This window comes from Aulonocara sp. 'chitande type north' Nkhata Bay, linkage group LG18 (assembly GCF_057382095.1).
Source record: "Aulonocara sp. 'chitande type north' Nkhata Bay isolate Kocher_YH1m ecotype deep benthic linkage group LG18, A_spYH_male_GT1.1, whole genome shotgun sequence".
NCBI classification, from domain to species: Eukaryota; Metazoa; Chordata; class Actinopteri; order Cichliformes; family Cichlidae; genus Aulonocara; species Aulonocara sp. 'chitande type north' Nkhata Bay.
In genome coordinates this window covers 15,199,737-15,219,290 of record NC_141361.1, presented here as the reverse complement: position 1 = coordinate 15,219,290, position 19,554 = coordinate 15,199,737, and the positions used below count along the sequence as shown (strand labels likewise).

Genomic DNA, 19,554 nt, shown 5'->3' with positions numbered 1-19,554 from the left:
AAACTGGTGGTCTCAAAGTATTTTTTACCATAACAGCCTCCAGATTTTGTTCAGAAAGGTGTGAAAAAGAAAACAACTGGGTAAATGTGTCGAAAAAGCACAAGCAACCTGTTACCTGCTCTTTATAACTGTAGTGAACAAAGAAGCATCTCACGATTCAGAATCTTGTTACAACAGCAGAAAATCCTATTATGTTCCATTCCTGTCAGCCAAGAAAAGAAATTTGAAGCTGCAGTGGGCACTCGCTTACTAAGGCAGGACAGGTAAAGACTGGAAAATGTAACTTTGTCTAATAAATGGAAAATTTCTACCAAGAATGCAGATGCTCACCTCAGAACTTGTCATCTACAGACTGATTGGAGTGTGTGCGGAGACTGTTTTCCTGGCAAACTGTGCTTTGGGCCTTTAATCAGACAATCAATTGATAATCAATTATTCCTTGAATGCCACAGTCTGAGGATTGTTGCTGACTAAGTCCATTACTTCACCTTCCCTAAAGGCTACATCCATCAGCAGAAAAATGCACATAGTTATCACACACTGATTACTGTCTCACACTAGTAATCTCACACTGGTTTTTAATAGAACAAAAGGTTTGTCATGAAATGTATCCAATACTGTGTAGAATGGACATAAGGATCTTTTGGAATCATAGTTCTATCATTTGTACCAAATGTTTTGATTGTTTAACTTAAGACAAAAAGGAAAACTTTTTCATTTGATGTTGCTAATTAACTCAGTGGTGTACCTGCCCCCTCTTCCTCCGCTCAGTGGTGGTAATTGGACATTCACACCTTTTCTTTTGGTATGTTTTTTCCTGTGGATGAGTTTATGTACTATTCCAGGTGAGGTTCTGGCCTTATTTTTCTAGAAGCTCACAGACATCCTGAAAATGTTGTTTATAGCTGAAACCTGGAGTCTTCTTTGTGATGACAGTTGGTACCGTTTTTAAGATTTTGATCATTGTTATAAAAGTTATAGATATAGGTGCCTTACTCATTCCCAAAGGAAAATGTAGCCTAAAATTAAATTCAGTTCAGGCACTAAACATTTAAGAGAAAATATAAGGTCTACTGGGGAGAATCCAGACCCTGTACCCCAATATCACTACAAGCTAGAGGGAGATGTGATTTTGGGGTGAACTTTTCCTTTAATATGTAAACACAGATCTGTTCAGTGTTTTTTTTTTTTTTTTTACTTTTTTTAATTAATTTAGCTCATTCTACATTCTACATGTAGAATTCATTAATGCAATTCTTTGTGTGTTTTTAATTACAACTGATCAATGGCAGCACAAATGAACAGCATTAAGGACCCCTTTATCACCTTATCATCAGGTGCTCTAATGCAATGCAAAACAGTCTTTCAATTATTACCTTGAGAAATGTTTACTTACCAACAAAAAATACATAACACAAAAAAGAAAAACCGAAGCAGTTCCACTAAATCAAACTATCTCTTTAAGCCATCTCAAAACACTGAGTGTCTTCATCAAACACCATGGTTACCAAAATTAGCATGCCATTTATGACTCAATTACGCTTCATTATATCCAGCAGGAGCAAGCAGCAGTGTAGTGATGAGAGGATTGTTGAGCTCACTGGAGACTCCTCTCCAGCCTCGTGTCTTTGCTGCTGCCCTGGGGGCAACTTATTTAGCTCAGATTGTTGCACTGAGGAAGGAAGTGCTAGTTAGACACAACCAGTTTGATGAGAGCCTTTGCTGACGAAGTAGCAACTAGCAGTAGACTCATCCTCACCTTCTACACATGGTTATTGTTCACATAAAAGTTTGTGTTAACATCTGTTTACAACTATGCACACTTATAGCCTGTTATAATAACAACATTTATTAAATGATCACATCTACTGCTTAGGATTCCTGTATAGAGGTAAGTTAAAGATTTAATAGTTTGGGAGTGGTAGCCTAATTGAATGCAAGCCATTTGAAAGCCTCGAGTTCTCAGAACAGCAATTTAACCTTGAGATTTAAATCTGAGCCAAGGTAGACCTGAAATGTAGAAGCATTCCATATCTGTTTATATTCAGCCTATAGCTGGTTTAGATAACCTTTAGCATTGCAAGAGATAAGTGCTTATCTCTTGCAATGCTTTGTTTAGTCGTTCAAGAGAAGAACAGAGTCATTTCTGTTGTAAAAGTAAAACTGAGAATTCATTACCATTTAAGTATTTTATTTGGTCCAATTAATATTCCAAAGCCCAGAAGTTAATTTACTGTTTTACATTTAGCACCAATAACAAGTGCTTTTTAACAAGTGAGAAGCTACAGACGCCAAATGTTTGGCCTTTTTGCTTTTTCTTTTTTTCTTTTTTTTGCTTAAATTAAACTAGATTGGAAAAGTATACAACAAGTCAGTGATTGACATATTCACTTAAACAAACCATGAACTTGAGACATTCAGTCTCAGTCCCCACGAGTTTAACTGTACAACAGTGAACTACTGTACTGAAAGTTTATTTTCTGGAAAGGATGTTTAGTCCAGCCTGTCCAAAAGAAAGTTTGAAAAACCGTGACAGAAAACAGACTCCTGGGTGCGTGACTGTTGTGATATCTAGCTTCCCTCTTAGATTAGCATCAGAGAAAACGCCACAGCAGTTTATCCACATGCTCACACATTTAGATTAAAAAGAACAGAAAAGCAAATATGGTGCATTTTTGCAAATACAAACAACAGCAAGTGTTTATTAATTTTCCCATATGCGGCCAAGAGATTTTCATCAATTGAAAAGCAACACGTTTCATTTTGCAATGAAATCCTTCAATGTTTCCTGTTTACATAACAACAAAGCACCAACAAGCTGCAAAGCACCACATTACTAATCAAGCCATTAACTCCTTGGCTACCATCCAACAGTGGCTAATGCCATATTTGTTTTGACACAGCTCACTCATTGCTTTTAACTTAATTTTTTTAATTTATCTGCTGGGCTTTCCATGAGGCACAGGGTGAGGCAGGGTCTCACTACCAGATGTATATGCTAAATGCTTATAGAGAATGGTACAACAAAATACAAACTATGATAAATGGGAAGTAAATTCCCTGATTTCACCAGAAAATGTTTTATTCAGATCTCCATACTTCACTCCACACTTTCAGTTCAAGTTTTACTCATATCGCACCAAATCACAACAGCAGTCACTTCAAGGCACTTTATACTGTAAGACAAAGACCCGAAAATAATGGAGAGAATCCAACAATCAGATGACCTCCTATGAGCAAGCACTTGGCAACAGAGGGAAGGAAAAACTCCCTTTTAACAGGAAAACAAAATAAGCATCCATCTGCTGCAGCTGATTGAGGGTGAGGGGACAGAAGCAGAGGAGAAAAAACGAATTAATATTAAATCACTGGGTTTGATCATTTGAGACACAGATTTGCTAAACAACCAGTTATTATCATTACCAATTACTCAAACTCCCTCATAGTGCAATTCCCAGTTACTGCTTTTCTGTTTTTTTGTTTTTTAAAATCTCTTAAATCGTCACCATTGCTGCTTAAGACAATTTTGAATATGTTGTCTTTCACATTGGTAATGACAGAACCTGTGGGCCAGATAAAGTATTTAAATAGGTCATATGTTAGATCTGTGACTCCCACTAGAGCTGACTGAGAAATCTGAAGATGAATGAGATGATAGCTGAATGGAAAGAAAATATATGCAGCACACACAAACGTATTCAGACAGATGCCAGACAAAGCATGTAGTGTATTTTTAAGCATTCTCAATCAGTGTGACTGAATATTTTATCTCAATATAAACTCATGGACACTAGTTACACATTGCTGCTCATCTAACTGCCTCTGTCCTGAAGTCATGCCAAATGGACAAACAGGCAGTAGGGACCGGCACAGGGGTGGAATGGTTAGATGAAGGATGGTTATAAACAACCAGGTTAAGGAGACAATCTGCACCATAAATCTGGAATATTATCTGCTGCAGGCAGTAGGAAGGGGAAGCCTGGTGAATTGGCACCATTAAAGCATGTGACGTTTATGTGCTCATCTCTCCTATAGATTCAACTTAGGATGAAAGCCTTTCATTTAGGCTTTGTAATTAATCTTCACTGTATCAATATACTTAGCTTAATGATGGCTCTCTGAGGTAGGCAAAGAGGAAGAAAATAATCAGGGTAGAAGCATATCGCTGTAAAATGAAAATGAAGCACTTACAGTAACACATTCGATTTCTCTGTTATGATGACCGGATTGCACAGACAACAATTAGTGTGAAAGTGATTTGCTCTGTTTGCAGATACTGAAGGGTATTATTCAGTCTAAATGGAACCTCCATACCATTCCATAATAAAAATCTACCACACCTGATGTCCATGAAACCAATGACAGGTAAAAGTGTGAAACCCGGGGTCCTGGCATTCATGCGGATGTCACTTTGACACTGCATCCATCTGAATATTGCATTGTCCCCACACGTTCCACACCTGAGCTTTGGCACAATGGCACTCCACAGTAGCAACAGCATTCCCACAGAGAACAAAATCACTGCAACTCCAATCACAGCTGCCTCACAGAAAAGGACAAAAAAAAAGCCAAAGCATTGATTTTGCCTGTAATCTCTGCAGATAGCAGTATCCCCAGAACAAGCCTCAACCAAAGAGCCCAACTTCTCAGTGGTAAACACTAAAGGACTTCCAGTGTTCAAGCCGCAAAGAGTCAAAACTGTCTTTGCTGCATGAGGAGTACAAACACAACATAAAAACGTGGCTTTAATTCTCTTTTACTGATGTTGTTCATGGTGCTGAAAATGCCACATGTTGTATGCATTTATGAATATTAATGTACAGAAGTAAAATAAATTTGTAAAAAAATGCATTTTACTACAGTACCAGCATTTTTTTTTTAAGAAAATGCGACGTGGAGTGAATCAGGAAACAGTAACGCATGAAAAGGAAAGATCACCTGATGAGAGGCAGAGTGGAAAGGAAAGGGGGGAAGAAGAAGACTGGATAAGAAGAATGCAAATAGGCTAAGCTTTTAAATTCATTTGAGACAGGTAATTACCCCTCTAGATAGGGAAAGATAGAGAAAGGAAGAACAAAAGGAAAAGCAAGCATAAATATCAATACATCTGAGCTGGAAAGCACACAAGCAAAAAACTGAGCTACAAAATTGTCCTTAAAAAAAACATATGTTTTACACTACTTCTGCTACTTTTGGGATAATGTAAAAAATTGTTCACGTGTTCTAAGCAATCATTCTCAAAATGTGTAATTCATAATAATAATTAATGTTTAAAATGAGGCTGTTGTCACAAGTGAGCCTGAAGTGACATTTGTGTTTCTAATTTTTAGGTGATTAATGGCATCATCTCTGTTTTTCATCTATTATCTCAGCACATCATCATCTTTATTGCCGTTCTAATTGCCCCAGCTCCTTACTGCTCAAAAGACAATCGGGTTGTTTTAAAAGACATGATTATATTTGTTCCAGTGGCCGATGAATCCACTCATAAAAAAACCAATAACAAGATAACAATACACCAATGTTGCTCCAAATGAATCATCTTCAATAGACAGGCCAATAGCTGCGGTGACTGACAAATGGCCTTAGACCGCTGTTCTTGAAATGCCAATCCCAGGATTTGCTCCGTGATTACTGACATTCAGCAAAGAGTTCAATTTTCCCCTGTGACTCTCAGCCTGACTATATCTGTCCACCTCTCTATTGCTCCTTGCCTTTTTTCTTCTGTTAATGAGCTGTCTTTTTTTAATTCACCATTCATTTTATTTGTATTTTTATTTCTATGAGTTACTACATAATGACACAAATCAGCGTCACCAATTAAAACCCCTGAAAGGTGAAGCAAATAACATTGATCACTTGTTACAACGCAGTGTCACAATGCCATGGGAAACCTTGTGTCATGTTGTCATGTAGATATTAGACACGTATGACCCCCCTAAACATTGTAGAAAATACACCATGTCCCAGCGGCAAAGGCACTTTTCATGATCAGCTGCCTCTGCCAGGAGGAAAATGTGCCAAAAACTGTTGAGTTATGCTTCAAAACAGGACAAAGAGCCCAATATTGACTTGCCTCTTGAGCTTCTCTGATCCCAGTCCAAATCAGCATCGGGACAATGTTCCAGAAATGGCACAATCTACCGAGTCCCACCCTGCAACCCTTTAGGACCCAAATGATCTAATGCCAGCATCCCAGCGCCAACAACAAATACCCCAGGAGGTCCAGTATCCATGTTCTGATGAGACCATATTAAAAGAAAAGTCAGGCAGGTGGATTAATATTGCTGTACAAATAGATATACAGAATGAAGACTGATAACAAATCTTAGTGCAGTGAATCTTCAACATGTCAAGTGTATACTGATTTAAAAAAATACAGTCATAGTTTAAAACTGTATAAGGCCTCCAAAATTCTCCTGAATTTTCCTAAAGACATGTCCCAGTTTTTTCCTTAATATTATTCATTTTTATTTTCTGTCAGTCATATTGTTGCCTGTAATCTGTATTGTCTGTTCAAAAACTTTGAGTTTATGTAGACAGAGAGGCCTTGAACTGCTGCTGAGGTTCGGTAGTAAGAAATGTGGTTATTACTTGGCATTTAAATTTCAGCTATCAATGAGCGATCAGATAGTATTAGAAGGATTTTTTCTAAGTAACAACAAGAAAGGGAAAATTAAATGGTTTTGTTAGAAATTTGATGCGGATCTGCGAATGCAATCAAGTGGAGTTTAGATTTGCTACTTTTTTTAGTTAGTGAATCACAACTACAGTATGAGAAGAAAATGAAATTTGGATTATAGGTAATTATATATACACACACACACACACACACACACACACACACACACACACACACACACACACACATATATATCCCTGAAAATCTGTCCTACACAAACTGGCATTTATAAAATATACATAGACAGGGTGCCTGATATTTATGGCAGAGAGGAAACGGCTGGCTTGTGCTGAAAAAGTTTTGCCACAGAGAACATGATGTAAGGCCTTGGACAGTTTTAAAGGCTGTGATCTGGACCAAAACACTAACCACGAGAAGGCTAAATGAGAAAAAAAAACAACCCAAAGAACCCCTTGTATAAGAGCGCGCACGCGCACACACACACGGTTACTTACAAAGACCATTTAAGGCTGGAGACCATTTAAGGCTGGAGGCCTGTCTGGATCAGATGGCAAAACACTTAAAAGCTAAACTACAAGCAGTGACCACTGTAGCATATTTACAGGCTTAAGTAAAAGCATGCTTAATTCAGAGTAGCATTCAAGCGCTTGTCATGAAATACAAAGAGACACTCAAGTCCTCTACTTGTAGCTTTTGGCGGTTGATGAATAATCACTGTAAGTGGTAGCGTTCAGATGATCAATGCCTTTTTGGTAAACATAAGAGAAAGTGCTCTTTTCTTCCTAGTGGCTCCAATCAATCTGCTTTCTGACACATTCAAAGGGATTAGTCAAAGAAGTAACAGATTTCAAACAAACCATTCACTAAACCTCATCCACTGGCGGATTTAGTGAATGGTCAGTAACAGGATTGTAAGGTCTTAGTGTGTATCTGGCACTCACTGAAATATTCAGTACTTCTTTTTTCAGTTTCAGGCTGCAAACTGAGGGCAGTTAATTTACCATGTATACAGTGCTTAATAAATTTTTAAGGCTACCACCCAATGTAAGGTTTATGCCACAGTTTCCCTCAATCACTTCTTTAATGAAAATTACATGCCTAACGTTAAAATATAATTATTTCTGTTATCCATACATTTTTAAACTTACTGTTTTACAAAAAGTTTTTTCTTTTTTAAAGTAATGCTTATTATAAATTTTTGATTCATTTTTTGATTTCATTTTGATTTTAATTTCTCAAAAACATCCAGCGTGCCAGCCCAAACATGGCAATAAAAACATGAAATCAGTGTTATTTGCCTTATACATAATTGTATACAAGTTTCTAAAAGACAGATTTCTAAAACCTTTTCTTGTTTTTATGCCACGTAGTCTAATACATTTCTAAGCATTACAAGTTAACAGGGTTAGGGTTGAGATTGGGGCTTAGGGGGTTAGATGCCATGATGTCACTATCTGTGACATAATCTGATCTTCACTGATTGGCTGAGAGAAATCCATGTGGTTTGACAACATCACAGTGAGCCGGAGGAAGCCAAGCTGAATAAAATCAAATAAGGTTTCTGACCAGATAATGGATTAAGAGTGTTGTAAGGTTTGCAATGAAGCATAAATCTTACCTCTGTCTTTATAAACTAAGCATACAATGACAATAACAACAAAAAATGTTGTAGTCTATTAACTGTATTTATTGTAATCATCATTGCAAGGCCAGCTAACTGCTGAGGCTAAGTGAAAAACACATAACACGAAAAAGCTGTTTTTGTTATTCTAGCTTTTATATGTACTCTTAATAAAAGCCTTCTTTATTATTAATAAAACAGCAACAGTTAGCTTGTTTTAGTCTTAAACAACTTTGGATTTAAATTTGGATTATTGCTCCAAAAATTGCAAAATGAAACCTGCCATTGCCATCTTTGTAAATTGCAGATGTGCTGTGCTATGAATGGAAAGCTTGACAACCACAGCAACAGTAACTAAGTGGGAGGCGGGGCTTACCAACCTGCCAACTGTTGAAAGAGAAGAGCAGAACACAATAGAGATCATGTGATCAAAAATGATAACCTATACAGAAGTAGGCAAACTGTTTCCCTATTTCCAGCACCAACCCCAGATAAAACACACAATCACAGGCCTACACAGACTATCTTCTATTCTTTTTACAGCTTTACTTTCATCCCTCTTAACCTCCTTTCTATGTGCACATTCACACAAACACTCCTCTCCCTCGTCACTCCATGCCTCCCTCTGTGAGGAGGGCAGTCTCTGCTTCCATCTGTGTGTGTAAGGGGTTGTCCTGGTGTGTCAGTAATAACAATTTCCCAGTGTTCCTCTCTGCCAATTAGCCCGGCCGTAATTACACAGACACATATGGAGCTGTCAATCACCCGGCTCCTCCACACAGGAACTCACCCACCCAGCGAAGAGAGCGAGAACGATAGAGAGACTGCGGCAGGGAGAGAGAAGGAGTTTCCAACAGCTAAGGCTATACCACTCTAAACGACCACACACTGTGCCAATAACATGAGCAGTATTTCTCTGACTGTGCAGCAATCCATCAGTTCCCAGGAAAGTGCCATGAAACAGGCTGCAGCAAAAAAAAGTGTTTTGGAATTTCATTTTGTGGAGTGTTTACAATTTTCTTGTTTACTACTGATCATGATTTGTGCAAATGGTGGAAAAGTAGGTGGAAAAAGAAGCACTGTATTCCATGAAAGAATACACTTAAGAGGTATGACTGAAATTGTCTTAATGTTTGTTTTTTTTAAACTTTGTTTTTTCTATTTTTCAATAAAAAAAACGAATGAGCTGAGCCTGAAAAGCAGGAGAGTTAGATACTTTTGTCTATACCGGCATACACACAGGGAGAGACTAGCAGCTATTTAGCCACCGGAGACTCTATGAAATGCCACCGTAGTGATGACAGTCAAAACAAAAAACAAGCAAGTGAAGCAAGTGATATAAGCAAGTACCGAATGGAGCGAAAGATAACAGTAGCTGACATATGATGCAACCAGAGCCTAGAACATTCCTCTAGTAACCAAATGTCCGTTTTAAAGAAGCTGGTGAAAAGCAGCTTGCTTTTTATGTGGACGCCATGGTTTTTATGTGGACGCCATGGTTTTGGACACAATAATTTGCAGTTGAGAAATTGCCACATCTGTGACTTTTATAAGGTTTAAACTTAAATAAGCAAGCTGAAAATATTTGACAATGATGTTGTTGTGTTATGTAGGTCATATACATAACATGTACACTTACCTGCCATCAACTGCTTGTAAGCACTAATATCTAATTGCCAACTCAATGCATTTAATAATATAGACATGGTCTAGACAACCTGCTGTAGTTTACTAGAATGAGGAAGAAAGGCGACTTTAGTGACATAACATGACACGATTGCTGATGCAAGACAGGCTGGTCTGAGTATAACTGCTGATCTACTGGGATATTCCTATACAACCATCTCTAGGGTTCATAGATGGTCTGAAAAAGAGAAATCCAGTGAGTGGCAGTTCTCTGGGAGAAAATGACTTGTTGGTGCCAAAGTTGAGAGGGAAATGGTCGGAGTGCTTCAAGCTGACAGGAATGCACAGTCTGTGCCATGAAGTATTAAGGTGGTTCTGAAGCCAAATGGAGTCCAACCTGGTGCTAGCGAGTTATAACTAAGAGGTATACGAAGAGAGGCCGGTGAGTGTGAATTAATATTAGAGCACAAATTTTAAGAGAGCACAAATCTTAGTGATAATGCTGATTTTTGACACATATACTGTAGATGCTGAAAAAAATAATTTCTTGTGTAAAACTTCAATAAAATTATTTTTTCACTCAACAAGGTATATTGTTTATTTTGAGAAAAGACATTACTCTTTTATAAAGAATGTAGGAAGATTGTCTCAAACAATACATCAGGTACAAATTTCATTCACCACAAAAGACTACCGTTTCACTATGTGGCACTTTGGATTACAAAGCACATTTTTGAAGGTATGTATAAAGCCTTTTAGTTTTAAACCTTTTGGGTCACCAAGCAATAAAACATGTCTGTTGCACCAAGAAAAAAATAACCAGATACATAACTGAAAAAAAAACGCATGACACCCATTTAATGTTCAATGCAGTAACATCTGTAATAAATGACACTTAAACCTACATTACCCATTTATCTAGCAACATTAATTAATCCCCGCTTTTACTCTTGTAAATAAATGCATTCATGTCTCACTTAATGCAGAGCCTGATTTCCCCTGAGCATCTCCAACAGAAGAAAACAAATGAAAGTTTAATAAAAATGAAGATAACATTGAGTTATCTGTCAGGCTTTCAAGTTGTGTGCGTGTTCTATGGTAAACTGTGTCGCCCTGATTTCTATCCATTGTACTCAGTCGACACTTGAATCAACCCAAGAGGGAAAGAGAGAGTGAAAGCAAGAGTATCTGTGAATGCCCGCAAGTGTGGCAAGGTGTGCTTTACTTGTTTAGGTACTATATGTGGCTCTCGGGATTTAAGGTGGTGAACAGGGGGATAACAATAACAATAGTAATAAGATACTAATCATAATAATAATAATAATAATAACAACAACAACCTTTATTTAAATTACACATTCATAACAATACTGCAAAAGTGATTTTGCACTGAAAGCAACAATGAATAATTAATAATAATAATATTAATAAAAAGTTATTTCCTAAGGTCCGGTGATGCAGATGGCAGGAAATGAAAAGAAGACAGGCAGAAAGTGGAGGGGGTAAAATATGAAGGGGAGATGGGTAGACACAGGGCTAAAGGAGGAGGTCCAGTCCCAGCAGCAAGTCTTACCTCTGGGATGTCTTCTTGTACTTGCGCCTGCCAGAGAAAGAACAAACACGAGGAGAATGAGGCTTCGGAAAGACAGGACGAAAAGACATCAGGGTCATGCAAAAACCAGCTGAACATTACACTATAAAGATGATGACTGCGCTATCGCTATCTTTCTTGAGCTGAAAATTTCATGTGAACCAAGCACAATCTGATTTTTTTTTAACAAAGGAAAGAACTACACATTTACACATTATAAAGCTTATTTTAATGAATATGAAGTAAAACTGAGAATCCCAAATAATACAGATCAGTTATCAAATTAAAAGGAAAAATCTCCAGGGTTCAGGAACCCTATACTGAAGACATGACGTGGCTCCGTTATGCTTTACTGAGCATTTTGCTCAAATGGTAAGGCTCCACATTTCTCCTTAGAGGAAAAGGTCATGGCAAATCAACACAAAGTTGTTTTAAAGTGATCAGCTTTATCCTAGGAAGACATATTTCAGTCCTGACGGGAGTGTTTTCTTCCAGGATGGCAATGTCCCCATTTTGAGGGTACAATCATGTGCTATGTGCCTTTGCATTTACCAGATCTTGACTGAGAGTTTCGAGCGACATTGCTCTCCACTGCAATCATCAAAATGCCAAATAAGGAATGTGTTGCTCTCTCCGGTGGTGTTCCAGAGGCAGGGAATCGATACTAAGGTGTATTAAAAAGTCTTTAATGTGCATATGGTGGCCCAACAGCTTGCTAAAACAATTCATTTAATTTAGTTTTTTTCCTTTTAATTTATCACTGATCTGTATATAAACTTAATTGCAAATTGCATCATCAACTTCATGGCTTACTAGAATTGAAGCATATCAATAGTGTAAATGATCAAATCTCACAAATGCAAGCCTGCTCATGGCATTTATTGAGATGAAATGGGCAATTTAGCATATGTTCAATGGGTCTAATTCCTAAACTTGACTACCAACATAAAAAGTAAGAGCGCAGTACGATTAGAATAAAATAGTGACTCATTAAAATAAGAAACTTTTTCACTGATACTGGATCAAATGGGTACATTATAACAGTTACCTGTAAATAAGTGAAGAGCTTTAGAGTCTACTTTTTTGAGTCTACTGTTACAGTAAAGAGAAGTAAGAATGCAAATGCTTACAATCACTTATGCAGAAAAGGGATTTAAGAGTGTCATACCAATATGCAAAAAGACACACACACACACACACACACACACACACACACACACACACACACACACACACACACGGCATTCAAACTCCACTTGATCCCACCAACCTTACTTCTACACACACACGTACAAACATTGGGAAACCTACACAGCTACATTAACACACCTATTCTACTATCACTTACGTTTGGCCCTAAAACACACCCACACCTCCATGAAGTGATAACAGCATGGCTCTAAAAGCTGAGGTCATATACACACTCACTCACACACACTTACAGCACTCATGACAACAAACTGGGGGGCAGGCATAAACTCACAACTGTTTGACTACAGACATCTATTTAAATTCTAGTCAGGCACAATTCACAGCACTTAGCTTGATTTGCTCCTCCGTTGCTTTCAGTATCAATCTTTTAGAGCTCAGTGCAAAACTGCAAGCTAAGGAAGTTAATCCCCGTAAAGAAATGTTGAGAGCTCCCTTGAAATTAGTGGGAAAGGAAGAATGAATAAATCATTTAGGGTTGATGAAGCCATTGAAATGAAAACAAAATGAAGTTCCACAGTTTAACAGGGTAAACAATACAAAGAAAGACTAAATAAATAGTTTTAGGGGAAATATAATAATGAGACTTAAAAGACAGATCAATACTACGTTAAGTAACTACGGGGAAAGTCAGGAGGCAAAAGCAGAACTAAATGCATTATTTCTTTTTTCTAATCTTAGGTCACAGGTTTTGCCCTTTTACCCTCTTTTGGTGCGTGGGTCTTCTAATTAATTCTAATTAGATGTGGACAAGCAGTGAGGATGGGTCAGAGAATTCTAGGAATTATCACAATTATAAAGGTTAAACATTATAGTAAATGTAACCTTAAAATAAACTAAACATGATATTTCCATGGGGGGCAAGGGGGACGACTCGTCCATCACTAGGGGTGAAGTCACTAAGGCAGTTAAACTCCTTGTTGGCAGGGCCTCGGGGTGGATGTGGGTTGGTGGTTCCCATCTTTAAGAAGAGGGACCAGAGCGTGTGCTCCTACTATAGGGGGAACACACTCGTCAGCCTACCCGGGAAAGTCTACGCCAGGGTGCAGGAAAGGAGAGTCCATCTGTTAGTCGAACATGAGGTACAGGAGGAACAATGCAGTTTTTGTCCCAATCGTGGAACACTGAACCAGTTCTTTACCCTCTTGGGGGGTACTTGAGGGTGCATGGGAGTTTGCGAGTCTACATGTGTTTTGTGGACTTGGAGAAGGCATTTGACAGTGTCCCTAGAAATGTTCTGTGGGAGGCACAGGAGTATGGGGTGTCTGTCCCATTGCTAGGAGCCATTTGATCCTTATAGAACCATTGGAAGAGCTTGGTCTGCTTAGCTGGCAATAATCAGAATCAGAATCGTGTTTATTGGCCAAGTATATGTGCAGACACATACAGGGAATTTGGTTCCGGTAGATGGTGGCTCTCAAGCACAGTAATGTAAATCACACACACACACACACACACACACACACACACACACACACACACACACACACACACACACACACGTCTATATATACACACATTACACATACATACACAAAGCTGTGTAAACCAACTATAAATAACGAATCTAAACTTATATACATAAAATACAGAAATGAATGAGGTGGAATGAATACTACATTACAAAAAAAAAAAAAAAGTAATGAATACTACAAAATGTACATAAGGTGCAGCTGCAGTCTGGCAGTGGGAGCAGTGTGACAGGTCAACTGTTAAGAAGGGAGATGACGAGGGGAAAGAAACTGTTCCTGTGTCAGGTGGTCCTGGTCTGCAGGCTTCTGTACCGTCTGCCAGAGGGCAGCAGATCAAAAAGTCTGTGTCCAGGGTGTGAGGGGTCTGTGATGATTTTCCCTGCCCGTTTCCTGGTTCTTGAGAGGTACAGATCCTGAATGGAGGGCAGGGGGGTGCCGATGATCCTTTCTGCTGCCCGTACAGTGTGCTGCAGTCTGCTCCTGTCTTGTTTAGTGGCTGCTCCATACCAGACTGTGATGGAGGAGCACAGGACAGACTCAATGACCACAGTGTAGAACTGGATCAGCAGCTCCTGTGGAAGACTGTACTTCCCCAGTTGTCTCAGGAAGTACATCCTCTGCTGGGTCTTTTTGAGGATGGAGTTGATGTTGGTCTCTCACTTCAGGTCCTGGGAGATGGTTGTACCCAGGAACTTGAAGGTCTTCACAGTTGACACAGGGCTGTCTGATATGGTGAGGGGGAGCAGAGTTGAGGGATGTCTCCTGAAGTCCACTGTCATCTCTACAGTCTTAAGAGTGTTCAGCTCCAGATTGTGCTGACTGCACCAGAGTACCAGCCGCTCAACTTCCTGCCGGTATGCAGACTCATCACCATCTTGAATGAGGCCAATGACAGTGGTGTCATCTGCAAACTTTAGGAGTTTGACAGCCGAGTTCTTGGAGGTGCAGTCATTAGTGTAGAGGGAGAACAGTAGTGGTGAGAGGACACATCCTTGAGGGGCACCAATACTGAGGGAAGTGAGACTCATTCCTGGTGGGTGTCAGACTCCCCCAGGGCTGCCCTTTGTCATCAATTCTGTTCATAAAGTTTATGGACAGAATTTCTAGGTGTAGCCGAGTGGTGGAAGGCTTCAACTTGGGCAGTCTCAGAATCCCATCTCTGCTTCAAATCAAATTCAAATTCAAATTTTATTTGTCACGTACACAGTCATACACAGTACGATATGCAGTGAAATGCTTAGACAACTGCTCGTGACCTAAAAAAAAAAAAAAGAAAAAAAAAAGGCTATGAATAAGATAGAAAATAAATATGAAAAATTAAAAAGGGTAAATTTAACTAGGAAGGAATGAAATATAAATTAAGGTTAAAAATGAAATAACTGTACAACACAATTTAGAATGAAGGGTAAAGTTAACTGGGAAAGAATAAGATAAAATATATAAATTAAAGTTGAAAATAAAATAACTGTACAACAAAATACACAATACACAGTATAGAACTATATAAGAATGTATGAAGAAATATAAATAAATAAATAAATATATATATACACAATAACAGCAGCTGTACAAGTATTAACTGGAAATGAAGAACATAGTGACCAGTGTTGTGCAATCCACATTATGTCTTGTGCAGTGCAAATATGCTTAAAGTGATTTAAGTGATGAAGTGAAACAATGTCCAGAATGTCCAGTGTGTGTGTAAGAACTATATGTGTGGGTCAGTACTGTGTGGTGGTGTGATTGAGAGACCGTATCGCCTGCGGGAAGAAGCTCCTCCTCAGTCTCTCTGTGTTGGTCTTCAGGCAGTGGAATCGCTTTCCTGACCTCAACAGAGAGAACAGTCCGTTGTTGGGATGGCTGAGGTCCTTCACGATCTTCCTGGCCTTCGTCCAGCACCGCCTGCTGTAGATTGAGTGCAGGTCAGGGAGCTCGGAGCGGACTTGATGATGGTGGTGGAGCTGGTAGTGGCCACACAGTCATATGTGTACAAAGAGTACAGCAGGGGGCTCAGAACACACCCCTGGGGGGCTCCAGTGCTGAGAGTGGTGGAGGCTGAGACATGTCCGCCCATCCTTACTGCCTGTGGTCTGCCAGTTAGGAAGTTGGAGATCCACTGACACATAGATGAGCTGAGTCCCAGATGCTCCAGCTTGGTGGTGAGTGTGGAGGGAATTATGGTGTTAAATGCAGAGCTGTAGTCTATGAAGAGCATTTTAACATAATTCCCCTTTCTAGTGTCCAAGTGAGTGAGTGATGTGTGGAGGAGATGAGAGATGGCATCGTCTGTGGAACGATTTGGACGGTAAGCGAACTGTAGTGGGTCTAGTGTGTCTGGTAGTGAAGAAATGATGAAGTCTCTGACCAGGCGTTCAAAGCACTTCATCACTACTGAGGTGAGGGCTACAGGGCGGTAGTCACTGAGAGAAGCAGGGTGGGGTTTCTTTGGGACAGGAACAATGATGGACTCTTTGAAGCATGTGGGGATCACCGACTGAGATAAAGAGATGTTGAATATCTCAGTGAACACAGGAGCTAGCTGGTATGCGCAGTCTCTTAGGATACGACCTGGGATGCTGTCTGGTCCTGCTGCTTTCCTGGTGTTCACTCTCTTGAAGGCTCTCCTTACTTCATGCTCAGAGATGACGAGCACGTTTCCGGTGCTGGCAGTATCTTCCTGTCTGCAGCCGTTAGCGCCGCTAGCATTAGCATTGTTGGAGTCCTTAGCTGCAGCCTCGAAGCGAGCATAGAAAGTGTTCAGCTCGTCTGCCAGAGTCACAGCCGCGTTCGTCATACCGGTTGTTGGTGCTTTATAGTCCGTTATTGTCCTTAGTCCCCGCCACAGGCTCCTAGAGTCACTCTGTTGGAGTTGTGACTCTAGTTTCCTCCCGTAGAGCTGCTTCGCCTCTTTCACCGCCCTCCACACGTTATATGACGCGGCTTTGTACGGGTCCATGTCCCCCGTCATGAGTCCCGTGTTGTAGGCAGCGGTGCGGGATCTCAGAGCGTCGCGGATGGTTTTATCCACCCACGGCTTCTGGTTGGGAAACGTTGTGATAGTCTTTGTCTCCACGGTATCATCCGCTACTTTCCCGATGAATCCCACAACCGCTTTGATGTGGTGGCAGATTATGTGGTTCTGTTTGCTTCATCAGGTGGTGTCCTCCAGCTCGCACTGGAGCAGTTTGCAGTACCGGTGTTACTAACCCAAGTAGAGGACTTCTAAGGGTTACGAGTGGGTGGAGAGGGGAGTGGGAGGTCAATTGACGGATTGGTGCTGCGGCTGCAGTGATGCGGATGCTGTACTGGTCCGTTGTGGTGAAGAGAGAGCCGAGCGTAAAAGTGAAGCATTCAATTTACCTGTCAATCTACATCCCTAACCACACCTATGGTCACAAGCTTCAGGCAGTGACCAAAAGAACAGGATTGAGGATACAGAAATAGGTAAAAGAGCTTTCTTCAAAGGGTGGCTGGCCTCTCTCTTAGAGATAGGGTGAGAAGTTCAGCCATTTGGAAAAGGCTCAGAGTGCTGCCGCATCAAAAGGAGCCAGTTGAGGTGTTTCAGGCATCTGACAAGGATGCCTCTTGGGGTTGGTGTTTTGGGAATGTCCCACCGGGAAGACCCAGGAGTCGCTGGAGAGATTATATCTCTCGACCACCCTGGGACTGCTTGGTTTTCCCTCGGACAAGCTGGAGGAGGTGGTCAAGGATAGGGAGTTTGGGGCTTCTCTGCTTAGGCTCCTGCCCCCGTATAAACAGAAGAAAGTGCATGGAGGGATAGATATTTACACTGAATGTGGTCCTAAATAAGACAGAGATTCAATCGGAATGCTCAAATTAGAATTCATGACACTTTTACCTCATTGTCTGGCCTGTACATCTTGCCAAAAGAGTTATATGGCAAGGTGCTGATATTTTAACCTCCTGAGACTCTCTGCCCTCATATGGACTCATAACATTTTGGTTCATTTTATCCATATACTTAATTTGTATCATTTGTGTTTTCTTAAGCAATGGTGACTTTATTGTGCTGTTCTTTAAAATAAAGCCTTGTCCTCATATGAAAATATACTTTTTAAAAAAAAAAAAAAAGAAATATCTTCTGCTTTTCTGTTACTATATCATTAGTTATAAAGTATTTTATAGTTTATTTTATACTTTATAGTTTATTTGTAGCTTTTTTAGTTAATACAGTATAAGTCCACACAACTATTTGTCATGATATTACCATATACCAATTATATCTTATGCACATAATTTTTGTCTTTTGTCTATGATTATATATTGTTATTCATTTAGTTAGTCGATGTATTAGCCTATCTTATATCATCATAAGAAATGGATAAGAATGAATGTCATGTTTTATAGCAGGCGCAGAGCTAGAGCTGAGGAAGTTCTGGTAAATATTGCAATGTTTTTGGACAGATTTAATAATTTGTGGTTACCAAAAAGTTTTGAAGCGAAATTCCATTTCAGTTTGCACATAAAATAAATTTTCTATTTATTTACTTACATTAACATACATAAAACCAGAGCTCTGCAATTTTAATTAATATAAAGACTTGTTTTATTTGGTCGCCTGCCAGTGGCATCACATCTTTCTCAAACCCTGTAGCGATAAACCTCCCAAGGAAGCACAGTAAATACCGGATGATCAGGCTTACAATAAAGTTATAACATTACAGTAATATTAGCTCTTCTCAATTACTTTGACTGAAGATAACAGCACTAGGCAATCCCACAACTGAATCCAACACATGGGATGACAAATATTTGCTCTAATCATTTAAGTACTAATCGTCTCACTAATCATTTTACAATCTGTTAAGTATTTTTAACTATAACAAGCAAAATACACTGCTCAAAATAATTCAAGGAACACTTGATCATCACAGTTTAACACAGAGTCACTTCAACTTCACAGAAATCAGTATTTCTAGTAACCAAGCTTAAACCATTGTGAATCAATTTCACTTGCTTTGGTGCAAACCCAAGTGTCTGGAAAGGCATCAACAAGACAACCCAAAAACTAGGGATGGTTTTTCAGGTAATGATCAAAGATTATTGCTCTGCTTTTTTTCTTGTTTTTGTTGTGGGTGTCCTTGTCACTACTAGTAGCACGAGATAATGCCTGCATCCCATTCAAATTGTACAGGTCCAGCAAACCTTCTTGCAAGCCATTGAAAAAAGCACTAATTGTGATTTACTGAAGGACAGCTGGACAAGGCTTAGAAGTGCATCAACCCAGCACCAGGGCTGGTATTGGTGACTTCGTATAACAGGAGGAGCACTGCCCTTTCTCAAGTGGGCTACTCATATGCACATTTCTGATGGGCTGTGATCAGAGGTCCGACTGAAGGAGTCAGTTTCTCACCATCTTTTCAGAAACACA

General features: G+C 39.5%; 1 protein-coding gene across 11 annotated transcripts in view; it reads right to left on the bottom strand.

Moving 5' to 3' along the window:
* The window catches only part of pde1cb (phosphodiesterase 1C, calmodulin-dependent b), a 120,009-nt gene that overhangs the window by 52,172 nt on the left and 48,283 nt on the right, over window positions 1-19,554 (bottom strand). For 6 of the 11 annotated variants that reach the window (XM_086270604.1, XM_086270607.1, XM_086270615.1 and 3 more), the window contains one exon: window positions 11,464-11,490. The exons of 4 other annotated variants lie outside the window; for them this stretch is intronic. In XM_086270604.1, the coding sequence (XP_086126730.1) occupies window positions 11,464-11,490 (27 nt within the window). Of the gene's footprint in view, window positions 1-11,463; window positions 13,126-19,554 lie in introns of all 11 variants that reach the window. One more of the 11 variants, XM_086270614.1, reaches the window with a different exon arrangement.